General features: G+C 38.2%; 1 protein-coding gene across 1 annotated transcript in view; it reads right to left on the bottom strand.

Annotated features, from left to right (window-relative positions):
• Positions 1-1340: 1340 nt before the first annotated feature.
• The window catches only part of LOC309392264 (suppressor of tumorigenicity 14 protein homolog), a 30136-nt gene continuing 8598 nt past the window's right edge, over positions 1341-22878 (bottom strand). The window contains exons 7-17 of the mRNA XM_081953319.1: positions 21240-21456; positions 20679-20821; positions 18768-18865; positions 17570-17682; positions 12909-13042; positions 11683-11787; positions 7360-7479; positions 7027-7210; positions 6077-6351; positions 4619-4755; positions 1341-3239 (exon numbers count right to left, since the gene is read on the bottom strand). Of these exons, the coding sequence (XP_081809445.1) occupies positions 3081-3239; positions 4619-4755; positions 6077-6351; positions 7027-7210; positions 7360-7479; positions 11683-11787; positions 12909-13042; positions 17570-17682; positions 18768-18865; positions 20679-20821; positions 21240-21456 (1685 nt within the window). The 3' untranslated portion in view covers positions 1341-3080. The remainder of the gene's footprint in view (positions 3240-4618; positions 4756-6076; positions 6352-7026; positions 7211-7359; positions 7480-11682; positions 11788-12908; positions 13043-17569; positions 17683-18767; positions 18866-20678; positions 20822-21239; positions 21457-22878) is intronic.

Genomic DNA, 22878 nt, shown 5'->3' with positions numbered 1-22878 from the left:
CTTATCAGAAGTACTTAATAGGAGATGCAATGGAACCAATTCCCTGAGAGATGTTGTCTTTATGGTCAGAATATTTTAAGATTTTTTGAATATATTTTTCCATTTTATTTAGTAAATTTAAATACCAACCATCTTATTACCCAAAGAGACTCTATGTTTTCCTATTGCCTTTTCTATGTCAATTTACATGTAAGCATACTGTTACCCCTTCATAACAATAAATATATTAATAATTAAGGACATGTTCTCACAAATTGAAAGCAAATTGAAAACTATCAAGACCAAGCTATTATTTCCAGATTGGGGTTTGGGATGTTAACTGACATAAGTGGGTTAGTTGCTGAATATTTTTTTAAAATTGCTGTAGTATGTTGGTTGTTCTTGTCCCCCTGTTTTTTTCTTCTCTGTCTCTGTCTCTGTCTCTCTCTCTGTCTCTCTCTCTCTCTCTCTCTCTCCCTCCCTCCCTCCCTCCCTCCCTCCCTCCCTCCCTCCCTCCCTCTCTCTCTCTCTCTCTCTCTCTCTCTCTCTATTTTATTGATTGAATGGTTTTTTAAAAACTTGCTTAGCCACCCAGAGTCCAATTTGGAAGGTGGATGGGCATATAAATGATTGAAATAGAGATACACTAGAAGTGAATCTTTTTTCTCATTAGGGAACAGTTGTTCATATTGACCAGCTTCTAGATGGCAATCAAAGTCAGGGCAAGTCTAACCACTAAGGAAAGACTGTTCTCTATTAAAGAGAGAGAGGGAGAGAGAGGGGACGGAGGGAAGAGAGAGAAAGAGAGACAGAGACAGAGAGACAGACAAATGTGGTTTTCAGAAAGTGGACCTCTAAAAATGTTGGCACCTGATAAACCAAACATTTCAGATTATATTTAGAAACACATTTGTATGATATACAGTTGTTATCTATTCCTGGTATGCAATGCCAATTAACATGCAGGCAACTTCATTTTATCCCAACTGTAGGTTCTCGGATGCCTTTGAAGGTAGCACATTTCAGTAGTCTAACTAGGTAAGCATGAGACCATGAGAGTTACTTTTGCAAAATATTCCTACTGATACAGTAGATCTGCCACTCTTGATACATATTTATAGGGAAATGTAGTTGGAACTTTAATTAAGGGCAAAAGAATGAATTAATATCATCTGAATTACTCTGGGTCTGTATGAAACTAAGACTTTATTAAATGGTGTTAGTTGCATTTAATAGCTAAGAGGATGATTATAATAAAAGAACAAAGCTTTGGAGAAGTTAACAGAACAATTCTAACTTTAGGGTAAGTCTTAACTGACGCATGACATCAATAAATTGACTCTTAAGCCAGTCATTGGTTCATTATTCCTTTTATTATTTTTAATCTAATTTTTGCTAATATGTCTCTTTTGTTTTAAAATAACAATTGCTACACATGCCTGCCTGCCTAAAATCAAGATGCTAAGGCTATACAGGTGAGTCAGAGGAACTGTCTTGGAATTCTTATGAACATATTACTTTTCCGTGATTCATTAACAAACCAACTTATTTCTGACATTTGTGTAGATCTGAAAAAAAAAGGTTTTGGGCTTATATCTGTCTAATTATAATTATGGAACTCAACACAATTTATTTAGGAATTCCTAAACAGTGTCATCTCCAATCACTGGTTATTCAGACTTCCTGAGCTTCTGCATATTTGTGGTTATATGCCTGACATGTAGCCTCCCCTCCTTCCAAAACAGGAAAGGCATGTGGTGATTTTTCTAAGTAGATTTCTTTATTGTTCTACACCTATAGACAGAATCTTGCCATAGTAAAGTACTGTTCTATCTACACAAGCCTATACTCAAAAGAACTGCCCGGAAGGTAGCTCTTCCTCTCATATATACTATCTGAACTGAGATGTCTCTTATTCCTCTGGAATGCACGCTCTTCCTCCTGAGAACTCAGACCAATACAATCCATCACCATCATACATTCTTCTATTTATTGGTCATTGACATATGGTACTTATCAGAACAGCAGCTATATCATATGAACTGCATCAGAAAAAAATGTGGGTTGATGCACTCATCAGAAATTTCTGTAACAATGTTTTTTTGTATATAAGAAACATAAGAAACAATTGATGCACACTGATAGTCCTCAACTTATACCATAAATGGGACTGGAATTTCAGTAATAAATGATGTAATAGTTAAATTAATATTCACATAACCGGACCCAATTTTCTTACTATTTTTACTGCAGTTGTTAGTGAATCACATGATCATTATATGAATCCGGCTTCATTGGTTGACTTTGCTTGTTTGGTGCAAAGGTTGCAAATTGTGATCAGGTGACTACAACATACTGCAACTGTTGTAAATACATGCCGGTTGCCAGGTGCTCAAATTGTGATTGCATGACTGCGGGTGGGGTGATTGTCATAACTTTGATGATGGATCATAAATCACTTTTTCTGAGACCATCCGTAACTTTGAACTGTCATTAAATGAATCAAGGACTACCTGTAGGTTCATGGGTATTGAGCTATTGCTCCAATTTTGGAGGTTTCTATCCAATTCATTATTTTGTTACAGTTAACATTTACATATTAACAAGATGCAATGTGGAATAGAGGAGAAATAGCAAAAGAAAATCTACCAGGGAATTAAAGAAAACAAGGTTCAAGCCAGTTAAATCTAAAAGGAACTCTGACATCTGAGTTGCCAGCAGTATCCAGCATCTGTTCCAAAGAAATTGAGCTTTATTTTCAGCATAATTGCAAAGTTCTATATACATCTCAAAAATTGACTACTGCTATGCATCTTAAGAGAAAATATCAAAACCAAGATGAAAATCTATGAAAATCAGAAGACAAATCAAGAAACATTCAACAAAATAGTAATCCCCCTTGCTGCTAGAATACCACCAACACTCACATATTGAAAATTACCCATGCTTAATTAAATAATTATTTAGTGCAAAAAGGTAAGGTTTTTTAAATTTTAAACAAAAACATCCAAATTGCTTTTTTAAATTGTTTTATACAATCTGTTTTGTACATAGTAATTGAAGGACGTATGGATGCTTTCAGCTTTGTTTTAAGCCATTTGTTAGTTTATGTATTGATGGATCCATTCATAAAATGCTGTGACCTTAGTATAAACTCCAGGGCGGTTTCTTCGAGCACATCCTTCACCCCAGCTGACAATGCCTGTAAGGTACCATCTGTTTCCTTTTCCTAAACAGGCTAATGGTCCTCCAGAATCACCCTAAAAGGAAAGGCGGAAGTCTTGTTATTAGAAAAAAATAGTTTCATTACATTCTAAACATAGTGACATTTACGGAAACTTTGTATTGACTGACAGAATGGGAAATTCTACTGAAGTTTACCTAATTCAACTTCCTGAACAATGAAAGATACCCTACAGCAGGGCTGTCAAACTCCCAGCCCGCGAGCCGGATGCGTCACGCGCTGGCCATGCCCCTGCCCATTTTAGCAAAGGGGAAAACAGTTGTGATATGTCACACGACGCTGTGAGTTTGACACTCCTGCCCTACAGCATTCTAACATATAAGTCTAGCAAAGAACAGCCTGTTCCACAGGCAGTTTGTTATACTAAACTGCTCTCAGCCTTACAAATTTCCAATGTTTCTAAAGTTTGGCTTAAAATTCCTTTTATTTTCTATTTTCTTTCATTAGCTCTGGATGAAAATAAAAGCCACTACTGGCTTTTGAAACAACAGAATGTAAAAAACAAATAAATCCTTGTTCATTTTTGGTACAATTGATTTTCAGATCTTTGAAGATCATCTCTTTTTATACCTTTTCACTTCTCAGTCAAGATTAATAAACACAGGTCTTACAGCCATTTCTCATCTAATTTCAGAGGTGGGTTGCTACCGGTTCACACCGGTTTGAGTGAACTGGTAGTGGAAATTGGGACTGGGTCGCCGAACCGGTAGGGATGGCAGGCTGGCCACGCCCCTGAACCGTCTCTGCTGCTATTGCTGGCTTGGTTTTTAATCATTTTTTAATCATTTTTGTTCTGCACGCGCCGAACAATTTACACTCAAGTGTGCATGCGTGTGCAAAGCGAGCACAAAGTGAACTGGCAGCAATGCCAGCAGCAACCTGTCTAATTTGGTTTCTGGTTTTTCACAGTCTTTGTTGTTATTTTCCACATGCAGTCCAGCTTCTCAGTGCTGATCTCAAAAAGTGCTCAGAATTGACCCAACATTTCAAATATAATCTTCTTATACACAAGAAAACTATTGATCCTGATGATTTACTCTATTCTATTTCACACAGATTGAAACTACAAAAATGTCTAACTTTCTAGTGTATATTTCATTTATTTCTATAATGACCAACATCTTATACTATGCATTTTTCCCAATTTTGTGAAATTAGGAAAACATTTATTTATTTATATTTAACTAACATAATATTGCTGAGGTTATTCATCACATTTTAACTTCTACTAATATAACTCTTTTAGGCAAATATTACATACAGACAAGTCAGAGGACTTATGTTGTCTTCCTTTTCTTACAAAACAGAAATAGGAAAAGTATTCTTTGATCATATCATTTAAAAGGCAGTCATATAAATCATGTTTTCTTTTCACAGTTTTGTTTTTGGCTTTACCTGACATGCATCAGTACCACCATTCAGATTCCCAGCACATAGCATTTGAGATGTAATTAAAAAATCATAAAGTTTGTTGCAAACACTTTGGTTAATGATTTTCACTTTGGCTTCTTGTAATGTTTTTGTAAGTTGACCTAAATTGATAGAAACATAGTATAAGTAAACTATTTGCTATGTCAGCAAGTGATAGCTAATATAAATAAACTAGGGCAGTGATGGCAAACCTATGGCACGCATGCCACAGGTGGCACGCGGAGCCATTTGTCAGGGCACGTGAGGTGCTGCCCTGTCAACTGGCCAGCGCGCATGCGCGCGCTGGCCAGCTAAGTTCACCTTTTTAAAAGCCATTTTTCGCCCTCCCCAGGCTCCAGAGGCTTTATAGGAGCCTGGGGAGGGCAAAAAGAGCCTCCCCCGCCCCCCCGAAGACCCTCTGGAGGCTTCAGGGACCATCCGGAGGCTTCCCTGAAGCCTTTGGAACGCTTAAAACAACCCTCCGAGCAAACCAGAAGTCACTTCCGGTTTGCTCGGAGAGTGGTTTTAAGCATTCCAAAGGCTTCAGGGACCGTCCGGGGGCTTCCCTGATGCCTTCGGAGCGCTTAAAACCACCCTCCGAGCAAACCGGAAGTCACTTCCGGTTTGCTCGGAGCGTGGTTTTAAGCGTTCCGATGGCTTCGGGGACTGTCCGGAGGCTTCCCTGACGCTTTCGGAGCGCTTAAAACGACCCTCCGGGGGATTTACTAGGGAGTAAATCTGTCTGCTGAAAGAGAGTAGAAGCATCCAAGGCATGTCCAACGTGTTTCTACAGTGGTAAGAGCTAAAATGGAGCATTCAAAAAGGTAAGGAACACCAACCATTTTTGATGTTCCTCTGAAACATCGAAAGCTGGATCTGCCACTTGAAAATTCGATTGCCATTTGTACCATTTTTTTTTTTAAAAAGGGAGATGGGAATTGATAATAGATCACTGATACTGATTATTGTGATCTAGATAGAATATATTTAAAAATGGTTGATAGTCTTTCTTCACTCCCCTGAAATGATATTACAGTTTGTTTAATTGAAGCATATTTTTCTAACTAATTGCAATGAACCTGTCAAGATCTGGCCTATAGTTTTGAAATTTTATTAGCTCATATGTTGCATTCCTTTATAGTAGTTTACATAGCAATTGGTACCTTAAATAAATGAAATATAAATAAAATTGTGCGTGTCTTCAAATTGAAAGATATATCTTCCAACTGGCATAAGTAATGTAATGCTAAGAACTTTATGAAATTAAACATCTCCATCAACTAAGAATATGTTTTCAGAATTGCAACAGATTTTCCTTAATCTTATTAAGTTTACTTAGATCCATAACATTATAGCTGAAATTGATTTGCACAGCAGCTGACAGTTATGTTTCACAAAAAGGTACAACAGATTAGGGATACTTGTAATTTGAAATGAACATACTATTTTCTTTTACAGCTCCCCAGCCAGTTACATAGCAGACAGTTCCATAAATAAAATTTCTAGGACTGCTCAGTAAACATACGGGCTGTACCAGCTCAGTGAAAAATACCGGTGCCTCCATTTCCAAGAGCGCAATGTCATAATCTGAGATGTAATGGTCATAATTTGGATGGACTATTATCCTTTTGATTGATCTCATTACTGCTTGATTATTGCTGTATTTGTTTATGCTTTTTATACCCATATATGCTGTCCAGCCAGATGCTATGGAGTATCTGAAAAACAAAGATTGCAATTCTCCTAGTAAATGTGGTCATCAAGGGGATATGGAAACATGCCTTTGTTCCCTGCCCTGTGGAACACCTTTCTTCTGCGATCTAGCAGGCCTTCACCCTTTTAGTCTTCCAGGAAGCTCTTAAGGATGCCATTAGGCTCTGGGATAATAAGGTTGGAACCTGGGAATTCTATAGATCAGGGGTGTCAAACTCAAGGCACGGAGGCCAGAACCGGCCCAAGGGTGCTTAGATCTGACTCACAGGACCACCCTGGAAACAGCCCATTTTCGCTGGCAGAGATCTCGGGCCATCACAGGCATCCCTGACACGAGTGACATATAGCTGGCCACCTCTACCCTGCCTCCCGAAGTCAAACACAATGCTGATGCAGTCCTCAGTGAAATCGAGTTTGACACCCCTGGTACAGATGAATAGATGGAGATGATAGGTTAGGCCCCTGGGTTTTCTCATTTTTTAAATTTTTTCTTGTTTGTGGTTTTATTATTGTGAGCTGGCACATGTCAGCTTCTTTTTAGTTTTTGTTTAAAGAGCAAGACAATGACTAGGCAGATATGAATTTGATGCCTATGAGCTAAATTATACTTAAACAAACATACTACAAGATTCTGGATTTCTATTGTCAGTAATATATGCTTTGCATTACATAATGCATACCTTAGAGACTCGGAGTCCTGAAAGCAATGTGCAGCAGATACCAACCACCGATTTGAAATTACAGAGGCGCCACATACATGACCAGATGTTCCCAGTTGCAAGCTTGCTTGCCAAGGCCACTTTCCAGGCCTTGATTCTTCACCACCAACAATTCTGAATTTCGTTACTTGACTCCTGCCACATGCTAAGAGAGAGGTACTGATTACTTTCTATGAATTGGGCAATACAATCCTGAGCAGATACAGATTTTGATTTGCATGTTCTCAAAAAAAATGTAGAACTCCCCTATCATGATTGCAGCTCTTTTCAAGTACTCACACATTAATTACATACCACAATTCATTTCATCAAATCCATCTTCACAGTCTCTTATACCATCACATTCTGGATTTAATTTTTTTGGACATTTTCCATTTAGACACTTATATGATTGAGGTAGACATCTTTTATACGCTGAAAAGATGAAATTACCAGTGAAAAAATGGTCAGTATTTTGTTTGTTTGTTTGCAGTTTAGATTTCTGCTCTACATTTCTTTCAGGTGATTAAGATGGTATATTTAGCACTTTAGCCGTACCTAACAGACCTGTGAGGTAGAATGCGCTGAAAGATGGTGGCCAGCCCAAACTTATTGTTTCTCAGATAGGTTATATATTTAGTGTTTTACAAAATGACAATATAATGCCATCATTATGGTTGGATAAACACCATATTTAAATACCCTAGGTACATGGGAAGATGGCCATTTGCAAATATCCAATTCTATCTTGATGTGATTCTGAGTTTAAATACTCCGTGTCTTCACTTAGGCTTCTCTGTGTGTGCATGCACATGATGCTCACGAGCACTTATGGGGACTGTTTTATTTATTTATCAAATTCAGACACTGCCCATTTCACTATCCAAGTGATGTGTTAACAGAGGGACTACCTTCTGTAACAATGGAGGCATGGCCATATCCTCCATTACCTAATGTCCATTGGAGTTGAGCAGCCAATAAATTTAAATAAATAAATAAAATGTGTTTTGGTCTGCCCTGTAGCCTTCATAAAGTTTAGAGCCGTGATGGTGAAGCTATGGCACACGTGCCACAGGTAGCACGCGGAGCCATTTTTGTCACCTGATTTCCGGCCTTGATTTCCGGCCATTTCCCGAAAATTCAGGAACGAACTTCTGGTTTGCACTTTGGGCTGTTTTTCACCCTCCGAAGGGAGAAAGACGGCCCAATGGGCAACTCAGAAGTCTGTTCCCAAAAGCCTCTGGAGCCTGGGGAGGGTGAAAAATGAACCTACTGGGCCCACCGGAAGTCAGAAAGCAGGCCGTTTCCCGCCTCCGGGGGGCCTCCGGGGGGCCTCCGGGGGGCCTCCGGGGGGGCAAGGAAGGCCATTTTCGCCCTCCCCAGGCTCCAAGAAAGCCGTGCGTACATGCCCAGGGCAGCGAGGTGTGTGTGTGACACACATGTGCAGGGGGCATGGCATGGGGGGGGCATTAAATTATGGGGGTGGGCACGTGAGCATGCGTGATAGCACACGCGCACATGCTTTTGACACCCGAGGCGAAAAGGTTCCCCATCACTGGTTAAGAGCATGGTTTCCCACCTTTTGGCTTGCCTGGCCACATTATATGAGGGGGGAATTATCTTGGGCTGCATATAAAATATATAATATAGTTCATGTATATAAATAATAAAGTTTTATTTAACATTTTAATATTAAAATATTAAATATTTATAATACATGATATATTTTTTATTACATTTACTAGTTGTCCCAGGCCTGATATGGCTCATGGGCTGTGGTTGGACATGCCTAGTTCAGACTTTTCGTTCTGGATTAAAGCAGCAAAGTACAGATAGTCTGTGACTTACAACCACAATTGAGCCCAAAATGTAAGTTGCTAAGCGAGACAGTTGTTAAGTATTTTTTTTTCTATTTTATGATTTTTCTTCCTACAGTTGTTAAGGGAATCACTACAGTTGTTGAGTTAGTAATATGGTTGTTAAGTGAATCTGACTTCCCCATTGACTTTGCTTGCCAGAAGGTCTTAAAAGCCAATCACGTGACTCCGAGACATTGCAATGATCATAAATGTGAGCCAGTTGCCAAGCGTCTGAATTTTGATCTTGTGAGCATGGGGATGCTGCAACAGTCGTAAGTGTGAAAAATGGTCATATGTCACTCTTTTCAGTGTTGTTGTAACTTTGAAAAGTCACTAGATGAACTGTTGCAAGTTGAGTACTAACTGTATTAAGTATAAGAAAAGTAAAGAAAAGTGAGCCATGTTTTGAATGGTTCTGAAATTATCACCATATAGGACCACTACATATCCTATCAGTGGTGGGATTCAAATAATTTAACAACCGGTTCTCTGCCCTAATGATTTCTTCCAACAACCAGTTCACCAAACTGCTCAGAAAGTTAACAAGCGGTTCTCCCGAAGTGGTGCGAACTGGCTGAATCCCACCACTGAAAATGGATAACAAATAATGTTCAGGAAGATTTAAGTGAATCTTTTGAAGATATCCCATTTTTTTCATATAGGATATGTGTATGTATAGGTTAGGTTTCATATAAGTTTTTTCATATAAGTTACTTGTACCTTCAATCCAAAATTAGTTTAAGGCATTACATACAGAAGCTGTCTTCCTCCCTCTCCTGGCCTGCATTCTTACAGCAGTTAGCCTCTTTGCAAGACTGGGAATGAGGTTTACACTTCGCAGTACTACAATTTAACTGCGCGTGTATTTCAACCTAAAGAAGTATTAATACAGTCAAACCACAGCATTTAGCTGTAGCATTTTTTTTAAATAGAAAGCATATTCACACAACACAACTCTATTTTGGTTAAACAATATTTTCTTATAATGCTATTCCAGATTTATTGTATCAAAGTTTGCGATTAAAGATATTGTAGGAAGAAGCTGACTAATAAACATAGCTGATTCAGGCAAACTCTAGATTTGTTTTGATTATAGGTACTGCCCTTTTTAGTGACTATCCATAGTGGTGGCAAAAAAAAAGCTTTATGACCAATCCTCCCATTTATGACCATCACAGCATCCCTACAATCAAGTGATCAAGATTCAGATGTTCTCAACCAGTTCGCATTTATGACTGTTGCATCATCGTGGAGTCAAGCAATAGTCATTTCCATGTTTCACGACAGCTTCCAACAACCAGAGAGTCAATGGAACAGCCACCAGTAAAATCACAAGTTGTGGTCACGTGATATCTTGTTAAACAACCATGTCACTTAGTGACAGAATTTCCAGTCCCAGTTGTGTCATTTGACAAAGACAATCTATATTGTTTATGCTGGACCCCAGAAAAAAAGTAGCATAAAAAAGTAAATCTGTAATTAGACAAGACTTGCATTCAGATATAATGCATTTATAATTCATAATAAAATAGAAAGGCAATTATTAAAAAAAACAAGCACGTTTTTTTCTTGGAAAGGATTATGCTTATGTCCAACTTTGGCTTTTATGTGATGTATGAATTTATTACAGATAGTCCTCAACTTACGACCACAATTGAGCCTAACATTTCTGTTGTTAAGTGGAGCAATTGTTAAATGAGTTTTGCCCTATTTTACTTTTATTGCCACAGTTGTTCAGTGAATCACCAAAGTTGTTAAGTTTAGTAACACGGTTGTTAAAAGAATCTGGCTTCCTCATTGACTTGGCTTGTCAGAAGGTCACAGAAGGTTGACACTGCAGCCATCATAATTATGAGTCAGTTGCCAACCCCCTGAATTTTGATCACATGATCATGGGGATACTGCAACAGTCATAAGCGTGGAAAACGGCCGTAAATCACTTTTGCCAATCCCGTTGTAACTTCAAACAGTCACTAAATGAACTGTTGTAAGTCGAGGACTACCTGTATTATCCTAAGTTGAGATAAAGGCCCCTCAAATCATCCTTAGAATGCTGCTAGGGTTGGGTAGTCTGATTTGCCCAATCGTGGAATTCAATTCCCTGAATGTTGTAGGAAAAAATAATCAGGGGAAATCAGCCTGTACAGAGCAAAAGGGTGCCTCGATGTCCTGTGCAATTTGATATGCCTTTCAAACATCAGAATTGCTTAAGTAATAGATTAACAAGGGGATTTTTTTTATCATGACAAAAATACCAACATAGGGGCCTAATAAAGGTACCACCTTCATAAAATATTTAGTTAAGCATTTTTATTTTATGTAGCACTAATTTTGCCTGTTTTCTTCAAACGTTTTACACAAAGCAAAGCTCAATTATATAAAGAATTGCTAACATTTGTCAAGAAAGGTAATAATAAAGTTTCCAAGCTGAGTTTGGCCTCTTATGAATGTTCGGTTGTTTTTGTTGATAACAGTATGAAAGTGGTTTCCCATCACTTTATCAGAGAGTTTCTTTGTTGTTTGAACATTCCAGCTTAGCCAACAACTACTGATATCTTTCATCCAAATGCTGTCCAGAAACAACTTTAATTGGCTTTAAGGGTAGCTAGGTAGATCTCCATGGCTGGTCAATATTAGACAAAACCAAAGATTAATTTTAACCATTTTTTTTATTTAATTAATAACATTTAGAGATTTACCAAAGGAATATAATGATTATCTAACCCAGCAAATACCCAGCAATATTTAAAATGTTAAATTTAAGTTATAAACAACTTACCACAATCCATTTCATCACTTCCATCTGTGCAGTCATTCCACCCATCACATTTACTATTTAAAGGAACGCATGATCGGTCAGAACATTTAAACTGCCTTGGACAAGCTAAAAGAACATAATGTTTAAGACTATTGCAATTGTGGAAAAACATTGTATAACAGACCAATCTAATCATCATATGATGCTTGTTGTGCAGACTATATATTTTTATCAATCTGTGACATGTTTTTATTTTTCCCTCTTTTGAAAGGCCTTCTAAGTTTTCCAAATAAAAAAGGAAATTTTGTATATGGAAGGAAGCTTCTCGCTGTTTTTCAAAGTTCTTCTTTATCTTTTATGTGTAGTACAGAAAGCATAGCAGTGGTGGGTTGCAGGAGGTACACCCCGGTACAGGTGTACCGGAGCCTGCCCGGAGCACTGGATACCGTTCCGGTACGGTGGTCCGGAGGGCCTGCCCGAGCTCCTTACCTGTCTTTTAAGGTTTCTGCTCTTTAGCGCACACGCATGGCGCATACAGTGCCTGTGCAATGCTCTGTGGAGCAGCTGGAGCATCGCGGAGGCTTGCGGAGGCGCTAAGACGCGTGTGGACGTCACCGGGCCCGTTCCAACCGTACCGTTTGGAACGGGATCCAGAACCCACCACTGATGCATAGAAACAGTTTTAATAAGAGAAGTAACAATATGAGTTACAATATAGGTAGGCTTTGACTTACAACAGTTCATTTAGTGACAGTTCAAAGTTACAACGGCACTGAAAAAAGTGACATCACCATTTTTCACACTTACGACCATTGCAGCATCCCCATGGTCACATTGTCAACTGACTGATATTTATAATGATTGCAGTAATCACCTTTCACAACTTTCTGACAAAGTCAATGGGGAACCCAGATTCACTTAACAACCATGGTACTAATTTAACAACTGCAGTGATTCAATTAACAACTGTGGCAAGAAAGGTCGTAACATGGAGGAAAAACTCACTTAAAAATGTCTCACTTAGCAACTAACATTTTGGGCTCTATTGTGGCTGTAAGTCAAGGACTACCTATATAATTAGTTTTTAAGCTTATTAAATATAAGGTAATATTAATTAATATTAGCTAATAATATTAATAATAACTAATAATGCTAGTTAATTATAGTAAACAAATTAAACTTAAAGAGCCTTTAAACAATTCCACAAAGTTGCACCCGTTTGTTAATAACAGGAAAGTAACACTTACGATCTGTATGGCTGAAAGCTCTAAATTCTATATAAAAACCTCTGTGTGTGACTAGTTCATCAGAATGGAAGCTAATTGAAATGGAATAGCCATATTCCTTGACTCTGTTTTCTTCTGCAATAGCTTTGCAGTATCTGAAAATAATATGTTTAAGTAAAATTGAAGATACATCATTTTTAACAGGTTAAATTATTATATTTACTCTTCATTTATTATGAGTTGTCATTTTGATATCTCAGGATGTCACACAGAAGGATATTTCCCTGACTTCAGGTCAAGGATGCCTCAACAACTGCTTAAACCTTGCTCAATGTGTACTGCTTTGATGGGGACCATTGTGTTGACAATGCAGAGGCTGCCCAAATTCTTCTGACCACTTTTTGTAGTGGAATGGAAGGGATTTGTGTCTTGGGACTATCCTAAACAATAGTCTGTATGCAGTGGTGGGTTTCAAAATTTTTTGGAACCTACTCTGTGGGTGTGGCCTCCTTTGTGGGAGTGGCTTGCCAGCCATGTGACCTGGTGGGAGTGGCTTGCCGGCCATGTGACCGGGTGGGAGTGGCTTGCCGGCCATGTGACCGGGTGGGAGTGGCTTGGCAGTCATGTGACCGGATGGGAGTGGCCAAGACAATGTCACTGAATTTTTTGCCCCAATGAATGATCTACAAAAAGAAAATATAAAAAAGGAAATTTATTATTTTGTGCACTTACTACTTAAATAAGATTAAAATAAGTACACAAAACAATAAAAGAGCTACTTACAGAAGGGAATAAATACATATTTAATTTTACACATGTTAACAGCTGTTGGAATTGTGTTTGCACAACAGTGGAAAAAACAAAGATATGAAAATGAATAAATATTAGAATGTGCAAGAATGAATAAATTGACAATTAAAACCAAGAAGGCTTTGAATACTTTTTCACGTGGAATTTGTTTTATCAATTGCTAACTAACAGAAACAGCAATTAGAAATCTAAAAGTATGAAAGAAAACACCAATTATGAAAGGAAAGGTCATTAAAATGTATAAGGAAATATTATTAGTACTTGATCATTATTAATGTGTAGATAACTGCAGGACATTACATACCCACAAACACAAACTATGACAGTGCCAGGAAAACACACACAAACACACACACAAAAAACAATTCCTCCCCAAAAGACTGCAGATGAAACCAGTTTTTTTCCCTAACCCTAAGAACAGGAAAGACAAAGCCACAGGAATAAAAACCATCAAGGCATTGTGGGAAATTATAAAGGACAGTGCCAGGAAGCTCACAGAACCAGCAACCACCTCACAATTACCTAAACAACCAAGTATCACACAGAAACACACAAAATCTGGCAAAGCTGCCTTGCACCAACCTGGCCTGCCCATAGAAAAGAAGCCACCTTGAGACACATACCATACACCAACCTGTACACTTAAAAGCAACATATTGCATCACAAATAAAACATTTGCAAAAAGGAATAACATTTCTTGTAATAAACATTCTATAAACAATAAATAAATAAAAATTCCCTAAAAATAATTAAAAACCACCAGGTTCAGAGAACACCAAAGGACCCCACAGTCCTCTCCCTCCTTATCTTTTTCCTTTTTGTCCTTCGACTTCTCCTCCTCCTCCTTTCCCCACAACCCCATCTAGCACTGATGATGTTACCTAGTTTGGTAGTGAAATGTCTGTAAAAAAAACCACCAAGCTCAGAAAGCAGCAAGGATCCCACTTTCCCCCACCTCCTCCCTCTTTCTCCTTTTTGTCCCCCCCCCCCCCCCCCCAAAGACTGCAAATGAAACCAGTGTTTTTTTTCCCCCTAACCCTAAGGACAGGAAAGACAAAGCCACTGGAATAAAAACCATCAAGGCATTGTGGGAAATTATAAAGGACAGTGCCAGGAAGCTCACAGAACCAGCAACCACCTCACAATTACCTAAACAACCAGGTATCACATAGAAACACACAAAATCTGGCAAAGCTGCCTTGCACCAACCTGGCCTGCCCATAGAAAAGCACCCACTTTGAGATATATAAACCTGGTCTGAACACTTTTAAGCAACATATTGCACCACAAAGAAAACATTTGCAAAAAGGAATAATATTTCTTGTAGTAAATATATTTTATAAACAATTAAAACATAAAAATTCCCAAACAATAATTTAAAAAAGATATTCTATAAATAAAAAAAATCCTTAAAAAACCATTGTTAAGTATTCCACCAGCAATAATTTATACTATAACTATTTTAAGGTATTGTACCAACTGTAACCATTATTCCACCAGCAATAATTTATACTGTACCATTTCAAACTACTCCACACACAATAATTTAAAATGAAACCATTAAAAACATTCAATACACAATAAATTACAATAAAACAATTTAAAACAATTCTATACACAATACATTTTAAAGTATTGAGTATAGAATATTTTAAAATGGTTTATTTTAATTTATTTTGGATAGAATCTTTTTTAAAATAGTCTGAGACAATTTTAAAAAAGAATCCATACACAATAAATTGAAGTAAACCATTTTAAAATATTCTACACTCAATACTTTTAAGTAAAAATATTTTAAAAAATTCTATGCACAATAAATAAAATATTATTTTAAAATACATTAAAAAAATAAAAGAAAAAAAACCAGGTTACTTACCAGAAGGCAGAATCAGCAGCTCTCCGATGCAACAGGCAGCAGACAGGCAGAGAGGCAGGAGGACAGGTAAGACTGTTTAAGACTCTTAGGGCTTAGCCAGCCAGGCGAGGCTGGAGAGGGGAGGGTGGGGGGCTTTTGGCCTAGCCTCGCGGAGGCTTGCCGCCCACGCCAGCCTGGTGCTTTGTCCCGGAAAGGCCCAGGGGCCTCTCCTGGGCTAAGCTAGCTTCCCGGCGGTCGCGCGTCCCACGCGACGCCGGTGCTTCGCCCCGGAAAGTCCCAGGGGCCTCTCCTGGGCTGAGCTAGCTTCCCGGCGGTCGCGCGTCCCACGCGACGCCGGCGCTTCGTCCCGGAAAGGCCCAGGGGCCTCTCCCGGGCTGAGCTAGCTTCCCGGCGGCCACGCGTTCCACGCGACGCCGGTGCTTCGTCCCGGAAAGGCCCAGCGGCCTTTCCCGGGCGAAGCTAGCTTCCCGGCGGCCGCGCGTTCTACGCGACCCCGGCGCTTCGTCCCGGAAAGGCCCAGCGGCCTTTCCCGGGCGAAGCTAGCTTCCCGGCGGCCGCGCGTTCTACGCGACCCCGGCGCTTCGTCCCGGAAAGGCCCAGCGGCCTTTCCCGGGCGAAGCTAGCTTCCCGGCGGCCGCGCGTTCCACGCAACCCCGGCGCTTCGTCCCGGAAAGGCCCAGAGGCCTTTCCCGGGCGAAGCTAGCTTACCGGCGGCCGCGCGTTCCACGCGAGCCCGGCGCTTCGTCCCGGAAAGGCCCAGAGACCTTTCCTGATCGAAGCTAGCTGCCCACCGCCCGCACGGCCCACGCCAGCCCGCCGCTTCAGCGAGGGAAGGCCTAGAGGCCTTTCCTCGCCGAAGCTAGCCTCCCGCCCCCCCTCGCGCTTAGTTGCTTACCTGAAGGAAGCAGCAAGCTCCCAGCGAAGAGAAGGGAGTTTTGAAATGGAGGACAACCCGCTTTTAAACGGGTCGCCTCCAGCCCGCTCACTGATTGGCTGAACTCCAGCCAATCAATGAGCGGCTAGCTGGGCTAGCTAGCTTAGTGCGGACGGGCGGGGGAGCGAGCGAGCTCCGTTGGGATGGCAAGGGGGATAAAGTGACAGGACCGGTGCCGGTTCCCGGTTACTTCCGGGTCCGGTTACTTCCGGGTTCGATCTTCAACCGGTTCGCGCGATCCGGTGCGAACCGGTAGGAACCCACCACTGTGACTGTATGTGATGTATATATGTATATATATATGTATGTATATATGTATGTACATACATGTGTGTGTATATAAATATATATACACACACTTATGCACACACACACACACATACACTGTATATATAATTGTGAAAATACACACACACACACACACACACAAACACACACACACACACAGCCTATATTTTGGCATTTAGCCTGTCAGTGTGTGTCTTACCCTACCTTATCTGAACTGATCTTTACTTTATCTTACCTTATCTTTCTTATCCTATCCTATCCTATCCTGTCCTGTCCTGTTCTATCTTAAGTCATATCTTTCATCTTTTATATCTTATCTATATTGAGATATGTAGAAAGAAGGCCACTGAATTACTACAAGTTGCTCAGCAAAGTTTTTTTTTCCTAATTAAGCAACACAATCTGTTACTAGCAGGAGTTACCCATTGAGCAGCTTCTCAATAGAGTAGGAGGAAGAATATCCTTGTATTACTGAATACACCCACTATCTGATAATTTTATTTAACTAAATAAAACAGACAACTGAATTTATAATTTTTAACTATTTCAAAGAATTAATAAAAATGTAAATATAACTTAATTCAGAAAAGTATTTTTCTTGTTTTATTTTGTTTTTAGGTTTGTTTATATCCTTTATTATTCTATAGTTCCACACTAAGATAATTTGAAAAGCAGTCAATTATTTATCTGTTTTATTTTTAAATACTTAATGAAAAGCATAAAAGCAATGTATTAAATGAAGGCTTCACAATAGGGCTATAGCTATAGCTCACCTTACTCCATCAATTGCCAGCCAATCCTTATCACATTTCTTGGATCCAGGAGATTGTTCCTGAATTTGTATTACAATAATTTTTAACATCAATCTGTATCCAGGGAGTGGAGCCTAAGATCATTTTTTCAAAAAGAAAAGAATTTTAAAAACAAACATTTGAAAACTACATTTGTTGTAAGGTTTATCTATTAATAGCTATCATTTCTGTACTGCAGAGAAACAAATGCTACGCTGGTTTACTAAGAATCTTTATATTTATTTTGTACAATGACAATAAAGGCTATAATACTACTAATCCCATTGACATCAGTGGGACGTACTGCCTGGGTACTGGATACAAGACTGAAACCTGATGTTTCTTTTGGTCAACATAATTGTGTAATCTCCACTCATCCATTCATTCACGCATTCCAGAAATTACACAGTATTCATCGAAAGAGTTGTCATTCATGAGATCCTTTCTCAATGTTTGTTGTAAAAAGCATTTACCATTTTAGATTTCCTTGTTGGTTAGCAAGAATACAAATACTACAGAGTAGTAGCTATTTGGGCTATGCATCAGTCCATGTCAGATAATGTGCAGTTTCTATCACAGTGCAATAAATTGAACATAGGTTTATGCAAAGAGATGGTTCGTATACTATATAACACTAAGCCATAATATGGTTGGTTATTGTTTAATTAGCATGATGTACATACCCATCTATTTTTGTCTTTATTTCTTGGGATGAGCTTTCATGCCTATTGCAATACCTAAATACAGCACCAATTTTTATTTCCTCTTATGAGCTTGCCTTCTAATCAGCTATAGGTAATCCTTGAGTTATGACTATTTGTTCAGCAACTTTTAAACCAGGAGGACTTACAACTCATCCACAAGATTGCAATCTTTACATCATCATCTGCACTCATGTAATTGCCATATGCAACCTTCCCTGCCGGATTCCCACAAGCAAAATCAATAGGGAAGCCAGCAGGAAATGTCAGAAGTTATCCCTATAAGTCACTCCCACTGCTTTTTCTCACAAGGAGACCTTCTACAGAATATGGGATCCCGGGGATCTCATACTGCATAGCACCCCTTCACATACACACACTCTGTATTGTATGATGGTCCACATCTGTTGCCCCCAACACTCTGCCCTCCACTTCTCCAGTGATCGTCCATGGCCCTTGCTGACTGTAAGAGTACATACCCTGATAACCCAGTGACAGTCAATGTTTGGTGGATAGTAACTAGGATAATAAGGTGAAATTACACTCCCATTCCAGGAAACATACCGGCCACCACAAACTAAGGGAGAAAAAAAACAATACAACAGTTTATTCATATTTCTCCAAGTGCGTTGATGTGACCCATCTTTCAACATTACAGTTCCTTTTATCTGTAATAGTACGCAAGGCAGAGAAAAGATATAGAAGCTGTAAGACAAAAGAATGAAAAGAATTAAAAAGTACACTCATTCTAGAATTCCCTCACCTTAGGTTTAGTTTTAAAACCCTTACTAAATTTCATTAATTTTATTTTAATCACACTATTTTGAGACACACTCTTCTCAAAATGGCTTCACATTTTCTTTCTCTTTTAAATAAAACAATTTGCTTTTTGGCTACACAATTTTCTATCATTTTCATTTTTAAAGTGGTTATTTCTTATATACATTTTTTTCTATCATCCACAGCTTCTTTCACCCACTATGTATCCTCCTTCATCTTTTTTTCATACTGCCCAATTCTAGACATTCCAGTGACATCGTGCCATACAATCCTTTTCATTCTATTCCGGACCCTATTCTATTTCAGGTCATTTTTCACTTAGTTCATTTTCCATTCATTTGTTGTGTATTAATCTATCGTGCAATACTTTTTCAGAAAGGTTTGTACTCTTTTCCTGTAATTCCCATATTACAGATTATTTTCATTTCCTTCCTTTTCCTGACATGTTCTCTTTTGTCCTGTGATAAACTCTTGATGCTCACAAAAAAAATGATGTGTTCTACATACCTACAAAACCCATGTAGCCCTCACTGATTTTCCCTCAGTTTTTGATGATAAACAATTATATAAACAATAACTCATGATTTTAGATATATATCCATTCCTTTACCCTGTATATGTATGAAAAGGTATTTTATTAAATTACATAAATGATACACATAAAACTTTTTTTAAGCAGATACTCACCAGATATTTTTTCCATTCATTTTTGGGTCTTCAAATGATCCCATTGACTTTTAATGTTCTTTTTCATTTTATTCTCACCCAATATTATCAACTAGAATATTTTTTCCCTGGATCATATTAATTCAGAATGTTATCCAATATTTCCCACAACATATCTCTGGTTGTTCAATTATCACCATTAAATAGAATGTAACACACTTCTAGTATTTATTTATGGATTCCTTGCTTTTATGCCTATTGTAGTACCTATGTTATAGTACCATTTTTTATTTTTTGGCAAACACTTTATGTCCTTTAATTCATAATTAAACCTACACTTACACTTCCCTATGTATAATCATGAACTTTATTATATTACATTTGTTTGGTTGAACAGATCTACATTTCTTTTTCATTCATTTAATTAATTAATTAGTGCATGTTCTATATCATTTAATCCTTTTACATTGAAAGTTGCAATTGTCTATATGTCATGGCCATCAACAGCATAGATGCTGACTACTGAAACCATCACAGTACTAGTCTCTTGAAATCTTCGTAAATCGCTTTTTAGTAAGATAGAAAATGTTGTGTAGACTAAGTTAAAAACCTTAGTTGTATCTGTGCCATGTGCAGAATTCTGTGCCAATGTTAAGGACATTAGCAATCAGTTTTGGCATATTTGATTCAATATGTCATACTTTTCACCAAAGTTTAATGTCATGCAATCCATTATAAACATCATAGTGCTCTTCATATCTCATCAACTGGGGTAGTTGACGAGATAGTACAATGTACTAATATGTCAAAATAACATATTCAAGATGTCCTAAATCAACCAAGCAAAAAATTATTTTGACATATAGTAGTTCACAATTTTGAATGGAACATCAATAATAGTTTATAAATGACAAGAAATAAGAGAAGTTCTGATAACTACATACCAATTTTAGGAACAGCCTGGAAATATGCTTTCAATATATTACTCTTTTGTCGTCGATCCAGTGAAAAAGTGACCAGCATTACATTACTGGATGAAGTTAAATGTATAATTGGAGGTTTCCAGGCTCCTGACATTCCGCACCACCTGAAATACAAATTAGAACATAATAAAATATAATTCTTTACATATTTGCTAGAATTAAAAAAAAAGATTTTGTAAAATAATATACCTGTAGAATATGCAGCTGTTTGTCATACTCAGGCACTACCTATACATATTGAATGTCAATTCCTAGAATTTTCAGACTAAATTATTAATTCATCAATTGTCTTCCACCAAAAAATCAAAGAGTATATGCATATGTTTGTGTAATAGCGAGTTGAGTGCTCATTCTAAAAATTAAGGGAAATACTTTTGCTACCTATGGATACCCTCCAAGATTCCTTAATTAACACGGTCAGAGTCTGACTCTCCATCCTTCTATCACCGAGCTGCACATTACACAAGCATAGGATTTGTCTTTTCATTGTGCCTATTAAACCTTCTTTAATGTATTCCCTACCTGGTAATGATCTTGTTCTGCAATGGAAGAAGAAAATCATATGCAGATAGCCTGTGCGTTGCACAACTCCCAGGAACCACATCATGTGATGTTACAACTACCAATCTCACAACACACTCGGTTGGAACACGTAGCCTCCATTGATAAAAAGATTTCTTGGGATTCAACAGAGTTAACGTCCTATTATTACCAGGCTTTGCGTAAAGGTCAAAGGCTGCTAGTAGACAAAACCAAAACAAATCAGTGGCTGAAAACCAGGAAGAATGAAAGAGAAATTCATCCCAACCCTAGACTGCAGATCCCAGAAAACAGGCATTTACATTTAAAAAGGCAACCTTGTCTATTTCATCAGATAGGGCTGAGTATGCTGTGAGGCAGTACTATGTTTTCATCCTATAAAGCTGTCCCTTGGGGATAGGACTGAGACATAAAGGCTGTGAAAAGAGATCTTTTTTCACGTATCTGATTTATGAGCGAGAGACCTGAAATTCTAGAAGGAATCCAGCATCTTTCACAACCCTGTACAATGCAAACTCATTCTATACTTATCAGCCAATGGTTTCTCGAAGTGAAATGTATCTGGTTAAGTGGAAACTGCTTGAATCAATCTTTTTTTGTACTACAAATTCAACATAGCAATTGTCTTGTTGAGAAGTAAATTCTTTGCACGGTAACTATTGTAGGTGTGCTTGGGAGCTTAATTTTTTAAAATTTTTAATTTACTGCTATTAGTAAATTGTTTGTTGTTGATAGATGATCCCTTGCTCTTTAAAAAACAATGGGATAAGGTCACTCCTACCATCTTTATGCATGAAGAATCAAGATTGACTTCTCTAAGGCTGCCTCTGATAAATGGAATTTCATTAAATTAAATTAACTCAGAACTGCATCCAATCAGTAAAACTTGTTAGAACAATCAATCTAATTTTGTAGTCACTCAAATACCAAGGTCATGATGTATGCAGCTGGTAGTATTAAGTAATACCTGTTCTCACATATCATCTAATTAATTACAGAATCCTAGATAAACAAAACAGCTCAGAAGAGATTTGCTACTATGCCATAATCTTTTAGCAACATGCCTCAAGGCATGGCAGCAATTCTCAAGTGAGAAGTAGTTTCTGGTTCTTATCATTGCTTGGGGTGGGGGAGGAGGGGGGTTGAAAGCAGAAAACGCTGCGCTCTTTGTTGTCTTCAGATGGCATATAGGAAGATAATGGGATATGGACTTTGGGAACCAATCCACAGTTGCTGACCTCACTTTTCAGAGGCACCATCAGATAAAAACTAGACTAAAAGTCAAATTTTCCTTTCAGCAAAAGGAGCAGAAATGCCATCAAACACAGCATAGCTGAAGTTTCACAGTTCTGAAGTAAATGAGCAAGCAACACTGGACCTCACATTCCCTTTCTCCAATACTTAAAGAGCCAATCAAAAACCCATCTTCGCTAAGCATGTGATACATTTCTATATGTCTGTCTATAATTAATTTCGAAGCTGCATGATTCCAGAAGGATGCTGGGCAGCTTAAGCTTTAAAAAGATTTAAAACAAGAAAAATGGTAATGTATATTTGGACAAAACACAGTATCTATTTCATAAAAGGCTCCCAATCACCTATCCCAAGATTTAGGAGGAGA

This window comes from Natrix helvetica (assembly GCF_964273705.1).
Source record: "Natrix helvetica genome assembly, chromosome: 4".
Taxonomy (NCBI): Eukaryota; Metazoa; Chordata; class Lepidosauria; order Squamata; family Natricidae; genus Natrix; species Natrix helvetica.
The sequence above is the reverse complement of the archived record's forward strand: the minus strand, read 5'-3'. Positions and strand labels throughout refer to the sequence as shown.